The sequence below is a fragment of the Lissotriton helveticus genome, chromosome 8, assembly GCF_964261635.1.
Source record: "Lissotriton helveticus chromosome 8, aLisHel1.1, whole genome shotgun sequence".
In the NCBI taxonomy this organism is placed as follows: Eukaryota; Metazoa; Chordata; class Amphibia; order Caudata; family Salamandridae; genus Lissotriton; species Lissotriton helveticus.
This window is the reverse complement of record NC_136069.1, coordinates 733,036,801-733,046,744: the sequence shown is the minus strand read 5'-3', so window position 1 is coordinate 733,046,744 and position 9,944 is coordinate 733,036,801. Positions and strand designations below refer to the sequence as shown.

General features: G+C 42.3%; 1 protein-coding gene across 3 annotated transcripts in view; it reads right to left on the bottom strand.

Moving 5' to 3' along the window:
* Positions 1-874: 874 nt before the first annotated feature.
* Positions 875-9,944, bottom strand: part of CARS2 (cysteinyl-tRNA synthetase 2, mitochondrial) — a 742,767-nt gene continuing 733,697 nt past the window's right edge. For all 3 annotated transcript variants that reach the window (XM_078657536.1, XM_078657535.1, XM_078657534.1), the window contains one exon: positions 875-1,694. In XM_078657536.1, the coding sequence (XP_078513662.1) occupies positions 1,641-1,694 (54 nt within the window). In that variant the 3' untranslated portion in view covers positions 875-1,640. The remainder of the gene's footprint in view (positions 1,695-9,944) is intronic.

Sequence of the window (9,944 nt, the reverse complement as noted above, 5' to 3'; positions counted from 1 at the left end):
TCTCCCCAAGTTCCTGAAGGACCTCAAGACCTGGCTCTTCGCGGGATCACCATGAGCGTCCGGCAACTGCACGAACCCTGGTGAGCCCTGGAAGGCCTGGTGGGCCCTGGAAGACCTCAGGACCTACCTGGCCTCTCGACAGTACTCTGTAAGCGCCAAAGAGCTTTGTGGTACTCCCCGCCCCCAGCGCCTTGAGACCCTACCGGGTGACTCGTTGCGCTTAACAAACCATTGATTGAAGTGCCAATGTCTCTGGTTAACTGATGAAAGCTAAGCTGGTGCCTGGATTGCACCTTGAGCAGATGTCTGTTGCTTTTTTTAGTACACTTTCAGCACTGAATGCAAGGGTTAAGAGAATGAAGAGCAAAGACAGGATAGGTGTACAGGACCATGGCAAACGTCTGCAATGTCCTCTTGACCTTTTACGTCTAAGTCTGTTTTGTGAGTCGTAGATGGATGGGTGATCGAACTTGTTATTGCTACCTTCTTACTGTTATATCAGTTGGTCAATATTGTATGTGCTCATTTATTCATTTGTTCATTGATGGGGCACTGTGGCTTCCCATTCTGTACCATACCTTGCTGTTATTCAGTTGGTGAGAAAAACACACTGTTAACCACTACTTGTACAGACAAATCAAGTACTTGGGAAGTACACTGCAGACCAATAAAGAGGCAGCTGTCATGGAGTAGGCCTTGACAGAGATTCCGCTAAAATCTCAAAGTATTTTTTTTTCTTTTTAGAGTGCAGGTTCAGTGCAGGTTATAGGTCTGTAAATTGTGAGATGAACTGGTCTACCAACAGGGCAGAAAATAAACAGAGTTGCAGGGACATGTTTGTAATAAAATTGATAGGATCACATTACTTGTGCAATGACAGTTTTGGCTTAAGAGCCATTTAATATTCCTGCTGAATCAATACTTTCTGTTCAGGGTGAAAGAGATGACGCTGCAATATTCTTGGAAATGCACTGGTTGTCTGAGTCTTCCGAGTTCTGAGATGTCCCCAAGAGGCCGCTGACACCATGGAGAGCTTCAAGGAGTCCCACAATCACCACACTAGACCGCAGTCACCCTGGACCATCCGTCGCAAGCGTCAGCGTTCATCCGATCCACTGGTTAGCATCTTTCCTGCAGGCTCGAAGCACCAGTGTTAATGTAGCCAATATGGAATGCCTCAAGTCAATATCCATGAGTTCCAAGCCCACTATTTCACCCGAGGTACATAGATATCTCTGAGGCCACATGAGTAAGAGGTAAGACGGTCAATAAGGAAGCATCTATCACCATCCTGAAATTTCCAATTCAATTGGAATGAATCCTCATTATTGTTAAAATGCAAACATGATCCGTAAAATGTTACAAACAGTGAAATTGTCTTAGATACCATAGATTCATTCAACAACCTGTACTACTCATTCTAAGAAATGCCAACGTTGGGCTGTAGAATGAGGAGAGGTGTAGATGCTCCCTTACTTAGAGGTTTGAAGAAAAGTTGAAAAATCATTATGGTTGATCATAATTGAAGTGTTCCCTGTTCTGGTGGTATAAATGTTGAGAAACACATCTTCGGTCACATGGACGGCACAAATAAAGTCAAAGTGCATCCTGTCACATGATCAAAACAGCAGCACGGATGATTACATCTTTCCATCTGTTTTCATGAGTTCCCATGTTGTTTTATTGCCTCGGTCCTGCGGACATATAAAAAAAAAACATTTTCATTAACTTGTAGTAGCCCTTATTTTCATAAAATCATACAATACATTTTCTGTGCATTTGTTTAATAATTTTGAGTGACAAGTGGAAAGAAAGAGGAGAGGGAGGAGGGCATGAAAAATCGAGGATCTGGTCCTGCCGTCACTTTTTCAACAGTTTCACCGCCCGCCTACTTGGTGGTCCACCTGCTCGCATTAGATGTTGGCAGGTCCATGGACGGAAAACAGTCCAAGTGCCACCGACATCGCAAGGCTTTCCCTCCCGCTTTGACGGTGCCAAAGGCAAAAGTGGCTGTAGGAGGGAGTACAGCCAGGATTACCACCAGCCTAATCACAATGTGCCTTTCCGTTGGGACAACTGTGGTGGGGATACCTCCATACTAGAGTTGGCAGATTAGAAGGAAATTAGGTAAAACATACCTTTTTTTCTGTTTCCCACCTCCATTTCCGTCTTGAACCCCATTGCCCAAGTCTGTCCTTTGCTGCTACAACTTTACTACAACTCTAATCAACTCCGTTGTCTCTGGGATCAAAGGTACTTTTTTTACATACGACTTACAATTAATCATGTGTGTTCTGCTATATGCACAAAAAGGACACTACCTACATGTATTTTTTAACTACACACAACCTATATGTGTAGTGACATATTATAAAAGTGGTACTTACCAGTCTCCACTCCACCAGGGTCACTCCATCAGGATTTTGCATCTAGGACAACACCAGTACAATGAGAAAATCTAAATTGGCTTAGTGCAAACCCTCTGGCTTGAGGCGACTGAGTACTGTTAGTCAGCAATGGAGTCCGCCATGTCGATGGAGATGCATTGCTTATGAGACAGTATAAAGTCTGCTGATGCGGACGGTGGTCCAGACAGCAAACATCTAAATATGGCAGGTGGGACTCAATCATCTCGATGGAGTACTTGTTATCGCCGCCACGGAGGGACAATTGGAGTCCCGCCAAAATCTAAATCGGGCCGTACAGCATTTTTATCTTGCTCAGCCTACAATTTCTCCAAACCCACATGTTCTCCTATAATGGCACACACATTACAAATTGTTGCATTCACATTAATGTCTTCATCCACTCTTTTCTCAAAACCAGATTTGTTATTAGGCAGTCTGGACAGACAGTCAACTTGGTTAACACAATCTGGAACACGAACATTATCAAAGTTGTATTCCTGAAGGTTTGAACAAAGTCTAGCTCCCCGGGTTGCATTGCCTGTACCACCACCTCCAGGTGACAGAATTTTCGTCAGTGGTTTATGGTCAGTGTACAGGATGAATCTGTTTCCCTATATGAAATGTCGGAAATTATCCACTGCCTAAACACAGGCAAGTCATTCACGTTCAATGACAGAATACCTCCTTTCTGTCTCGTTCAAGGTTTTGGAAGCATGAGCCACGGTCCATTTGCATCTTGTTGGTTGAATAATGCTCCCAGACCATAGGCACTGGCATCAACCGAAATTACACCGGGCTTACCACTATAATAAGGTTGAAGTATTGGAGCCTGCTTTGTTTATGTGTTCACAGGCCTTTTCTTGTTCCTTTCCCCAATTAAATTAATTGTCCTTCCTGAGTCGTTTTCCAAGTGGTTCCATCAATGTGGCAAACTTTTTCATGGAAAGTACCATAATACACGCAGAACTAGTGCATTCCCTATACCATCAATCAAAGATTCTCTTGGTGTAACGCCCTTCTCCAAAATAGGGTGTCCCAGATAAAAAAAAACTTGATTCTTAAACAATTCACATTTATTAGGACACAGCACAAGACCCTCATTTGATAGCCTTTTGCAAACTTACTCCAAAATGATAAGAAATTCCTTGGTGTCTCTGATGGGAACTAATACGTCATCCTGGAAACACCTGGCATATGCTTCCATATCTTTAAAAGGTGATAAATTATCCTTTGGAACACAGATCCAAAGGATAGCAAGTCCAAATGTAATTCTTATGTATTGCTAAACACAGAACGGTGTGATGAAAGCTACTAAGAAATCTTGACTCCTCTGCTAATTCAATTTGGTGGTACGCACTGCATAGGTCTAAAGTTGAAAAATCGTTGCGCCATTAAACATAGTTAACGGGTCATTGCCTTTGGGTAGTGGGTGACTGTCTACTTTGAATTTGGCATTTAAAGACCCACACAAAGCGCTCTGGGTCTACATTGCTCCTTTTTGTGAAGACTATGGGAGGTAAGCAGTCAGACGACTTAGTTCCTCCAATAATCCCATCCGTTTGTAGATTCTGCAACAGCATCTGGAAGTATTTTCATACACTGAAAGATATGATTCTTTTTTTCTGTTTGAAGGTTATTGCATTTTCAGTTTTATCATTTTGTTGTTGATTACCTCTGGAAACTTGGTTCATACTTGATCACCCAGGCTGGCTTGTGCAACACTTAGCACAGGGTCAACAGCACAGGGATCTAGTTTCATTTTGAGCAATCTCCGATCATGCTTACTCCTGTTTTGCAACATAGATTTTAATTTGTGCTGATTTTGTTTTGAACTTTACTGTCGAGGTGAAGTATCCATCAAGGTGTAATATGTTCCCATAATATGTTACTGCCCTCACATCAGAAATTTGTAGGGCGGGTATTCCTTCTGCAAATAATTGTCTTTAGAAATAATGGTCAATGGAGACCCTACATCCACCAAAAAGTCCAGCTTTATTCCTTGAATGGTCAGAGAACACCTAAGGTTTTTTTTTTTCAATTTGGATTGAATATGCTCTAGCTCCTCTTGTACTACCAACCCAATCATGTTGTCTTCCTGATCTTCTCGCTTAGTATCTGACAAAAAACTCTCACCTTATTCTGAAATTTGTGCTACTTGTAACCTCTAATTCCTGTTCTTAACTTTGCACAGTCTCGTAAAAGGTCCTTTGCATTTACAATTACTGCATTCCTTCTTTATTGCAGGGCATCCTCGAAAGTTTGCTATGTGTGACTCATTTCCACACCTGTAGCAGTTATACTTAGTTTCATTTTTTCTTGGTTTACACAATTTTCCCTGGTAAGATTTTCCACCAGCATAGCAAACTTCATCATGTTTCTTCTTTTGTTCATCATCTTTTTTTACTTTGACCCATGATATGGACTATTTCATTGCTTTGGCCGATTTTAGAACGTCTTCCAAAGTAGGATATCCCATTACCCAAAGAAGGTCTTGAATATGCTTGCTATTGGTATTGATCATTAGTTGGTCTCTGATCATCTCATCAGAACTGGCACCAAAATTGCATGAACATGACAGACTCCTTAGAGCTGTGAGAAACTCATCAAAACTCTTGTTCTGTCTTTGACGACGAGTATAAAATGATATCTTTCCAAAGTCTTAAACGTTGTGGGCTTAAAACGAGCTTCTAACCTTGACACTGCTTCCTCAAACTAATTCAGATCATCTTGGTAGTGAGCTGTTTCTATTTTTGGTAAGGATCTGAATATTGGATCCTTACCAAAAATAGAAACAGCTCAAATCGTTACAACGACTTGCGCTGTAAGCGCTGGATAGTGGAATAGTTTAGTTTTATATTCCAACTCAAGCCACGTTACAGTAGGGAAGGTGTTGGAATAGAAAATTACACTATTCCGTGTCCAACAGCGCCCTCCCGCGCAAGTCGTTGAAACGACTTGCGTTGTAAAAGCAGCGTAGAAATGGCAGCGCATGGTAATGCCCGCGTTGTAAAGGCTGTTCCCCCTGAATCTTGACCTTCAGATCCAAGAAAATGCAACAATATACACTCCTTCCTTTCCACTGGCATCTTAATCGAAATTACTCTTTCCATTCTTGGGGAGGTTCCCCCTTGTCTAGGGAAACTAATCACAGGAAGCCGGGGGAACACAGAACAATGAGTGGAGACTGTCTACAAGGCGGGCTTAAGGATAAGCCGACTGCACACCTCGAAGGCGGTTCCAGGAGGAAGACCAGGCAGTGGGCTTAACAAGATCCTAAAGCGCCTAGGATAGATGGCACACCCTTCAGGGCAAGGCGGAATGGAGTCGGAGACTGAAAGGCTCTAGTTCTACACTGTAGCTCTCACCAGTACCTCACACACAATATAGGTAACAGGGTGCAGGCTGGACAGAAAAACTCCATCAGAGATGCCACACAGTACTCTCAAAAAACAAAGTTGTTGCCTCACTATTTTCAAAGGCGACGGCAACAACAATGAGTCCCATCAATCTTCGCCAATAAATGAAGTAAAACACGCAACTTTAAATAAAGATGAGGAGGTAACTCAATTTATTCCTCCCATGAAGATCGGCATTGGCACCAGACATCAACCGTCAAGCTTAGAAATTTGCCGCTTCAACCTTCCAACATACCGAGGCCAGACCATTAGAGAGCGAGAGGGGAAGGAAGAAAGGAAGGATTCACTGGAATACAGAGAGAGGAACAGCAAAAGGGTAAAGAATAAGAATACTTTTGTGCATAAATACTTATGTTAGATCGGAAAACATGTTTATAAAAGAGTGTCTTATTTAAAGGACGATATTACACAAACAGTGGAAAGTTTTTTAAAAGAATGTGGGACAGCTCAGTATAACTCTGGAGAGGGAGCTCTGTGGTCTTTCCTACACCAATTTGAACAGCTGAAATAGTGTGATCTTTCTCTCAGTTGCTGCTTATCAGATATACTCATGACTTTGTGCAAGAGAATTATTATGCTACTTACCTGACTACAGATTGTTTCTTGAAGATGCACGCACCCACACAAATTACTGAATTCATACAATGGCGCCTAGTTCATTGGTTTGGGTGACGGAAAAAGCCTTGCCCTCATGCTTATCCTCCAAACTCTCCTCAGACATGGTGAATGCGGTGACTTGTTCACCAGGTGGGTTATGCTGACTCTCTAGCATAGTTCCTAAGCTGTTTCCTAACGTCCTGGAGGCCCTATCAAGGAGGCTTCATGGCACTGTGCTGCTGGACACGGGGAATGAAGGGAAAGCCAAGTGTGATACCTGACCTCAGGACCACTATATGTTTCTCGGTCACGGCAACAGCCATAGTATCACAGCAGGGCAACGAGTGCCCTGAAGTGCTGGCTGCTGCAGTGGTCTACTGAGGCGGAGAAGCTGGGGTGCAAAGAATTGAAAGGCATTACGAGTAGAGGTGAGGAGAAAGTCTGTGACAGCAACACCCCATGGAATTATTTCAAGAGGACCTAGATGCAGGTTCTATCACACTACTTCATCTCTCTGAGTGTATCATTGCAGTATCCACGGCATATGACCCACATACCCTTTCACCAATATTGTTTTTAGGGTCTTTTTTTCACTAGACCATGCAAATGCACTTCATGGCTGCAAACAGAACGAGTTGTGTCAGCCCGTATCCCACAGTGGCCAGAGACCATGGCTTCACAAGCACAAGCCCAGAAGGTACTCATCACAGGTACCCAAAGTAATATACTAGAGATTTTCCAAAGTAGGCCGAATAAGTCGTTGTGTCCTAAAAATTCAGTTGGGCACACCCCTTTTAATTAGCTGGAATCGAGCGGAGCTGTAATCCAAAAGTCCTAGCCAATGGTTTGGCCCCTGCAATAGTACCTATACAACGGGACACCGAGAAGAAAACTGAGCCATCCGATCTTTTGTCTACTGCATCGGGAGTCATGTAAAATGGTGATACTTCTCTCATAAAGTTGACCCTGATATCAACCAATCAATAAAACTTTATTCAGCCGATTTGGATATAAAATAATATGAATAAAAACAATAATAAAAGGCACCTTAAAATAAGAATATTGAAAATATACAAGTTCCAGGACTAGCAAAAAGCCCATATCCATAGCAATTTAAAGATGGCAGATTGCCAGTGTCCTAATGTCGCTCCTGATCTTTAAAGAATGGTGGATAAGACCAATTATAGCGTGGCAGACAGGTTCGAAAATCAGACATTGCAAAAAATGTAGTCTCTGCTGAGCCGATCTGAAATTAAAGGATGGAAGAATGGGACGTAAAAATTGAATTGAAGGTACTGTATAAAAACTACAGAAAAACAGAAAGTGCATTGTAGATTGAAAACTGGAGTTGTCACAGGGGTAGCAGGGCAGAGGTGGGAACCAACTGCTGTGCTGTGGATAAGCAACCAAGAAATGGACATTGCACAGTCTGAAGCGTGTTAGATAAAACCTGTGATCCTGATTGGGAATCCAAGCTAAATAAGGTTTGACTCGCTCTGAGGAGATCATCTCCAAATGGTAGCATATGGAGTCCATCGCCCAAGTGTTATTGAACCTTTTTGGGGGGGTGGAAAAGGTGTGGAACGCCCAGGTTTGAAAAAGCTTTTCTAATATATGCTAACCAAGCAATTTTGCAACCATGATCTAGATTGTTGCATTCTGATAGTGAAAGGCAGGAGAAATTAGTGAATGAGGAGCTCCAGATTTTGACCCATAATAACCATGGAGCTATTTTAATCACATCTTCGATGTATAAAAGGCCAACTTCATATGAGTAATAGAGGAGGTGCTATTGGAAACTGCCAACCATCTGGAGAGAAATTTATTTTCAGAGACTTGTAAGCGGTCACAGCTTACGTACCCCCGAACAACTGCTCTGTAGGTGCCCAATAGGAAACATTTCACTTTATAGAAGGAGATGAGGTCTTTACCCGTTTTTTTTCTTGAGTTTACTAGCATATCCAAAAATACCTTGGCTGCACTGTTCATTTTTTACCCTCTCTGTTCCAAAAGTTTGGCCCAATTAAAATTTGCGTCCAACAGAATCCCCAGTTAATTAAAATGTGAAACTTTCGTAATAGAAATACCGTCCATGATGAACCTCCGAGAGGGAGTATTTCTTGTGTCAAAGGTCATGATGAAATATTTTTGTGGGTTGTCCCATACTTCAGATTCAACATAAAATCGTTCATAGGATCCGACAATAGCTGAAGCCCTATAGCTGTGCGCAATAGCAGCACAGCGTCATCGGCATACATTAGTATGAGCACAGTACGGTCCCCAATCCTAGGCAGGTCTTTACCCTTAATTTGAGGCCATCAAACCGAACATGGATGTGCACAAGGAGTTAAAACTGGCCAATATCGTGTGAGGCTCCACAATGTCAGAAAGACAACACACACATCCTCTCGGCTTTCAATTACTAGATCAGCAAGGAACTTCTGGGGTTTATATTTTTCCACTTCAAGCGAATCCCCTTATCTTTACTATATTGCAAATCTGTAGGGCTGACAGTAACCGAAAGGTCTATATCTATTTCTGGGCGGCTCTTCTTTAAGGGAGAACAAGTCTTTTAGGTTATCATTACACGATGGAGACACACCTGAGAGAACAATGACATTCGGGGTACACTCAAGAGGCAGATGAAGGCCATCAGGGTAGAAGGCATCAGTGGTTTCGGCGCCCCTGAATTTCTCTTGTTGCCGTTTATCAGTAAAGACAGGATCCTGTGAGACGTTGGTTTCAATAGGGTGAACAGTCGGAGGAATGAATTGAGCTTCAGAGCCCCTAGGTTTCACTTCTTTCAATATAACATTGGGGTGACATCTTTTGAGTTGTTATTCTCAGTGGGATAAGCAATCGGTGGAGTGGATTGAGCGAGTGCTAAAGGGTTGGGAAAACTGGTATTTGGCGGGGAGCTGAAGTCAGAGACTGAGTGTAGCCAGTTCTAGGTTGCACTACTTGATGAGAATGAGGCATATTGGGCTTTTCATGGTGATCGTACAAGACTTTCACTTTATTATTTAAAAGCATCAAATGTGACAGAATAGAGGATTGAAGTTCCTTTATGGGTGCTTCCACTTTGTTGAAGTAGGGTTTACACACACTGTGAATGGCTGAATTAAAGGCCTAATCAGTATCACTTTTTTTTAGACAATGAAGCAGATGGCAAAACTGCTTTGAAAGTTGTCTTAGTGCTCCTGGCCTCTCGCTTTCTGACTTTGTCGCCATAACGTTTGCGTTTAAGGAGTAGAGAGATGGTTGGAGGCATTTAGGGCCATATGTATCAAGCGAAATTGCATTTGCAAACGTCGAAATTCGCAGAATTTCGCCGTTTGCGAATGCAATTTTGCCAAATGGTATGTATTAAGGCAAAATAAGGAATCGCAAAATTTGCAATTCCTTATTTTGCGATTGCATTTAAGGAATCGCAAATTTTGCGATTCCTTAAATGCAATGTAAGAAGCACCAAAAAAGTGCAATTTGGCCTTAAGGAATCGCAAATTACCACCAACTTCAAGTT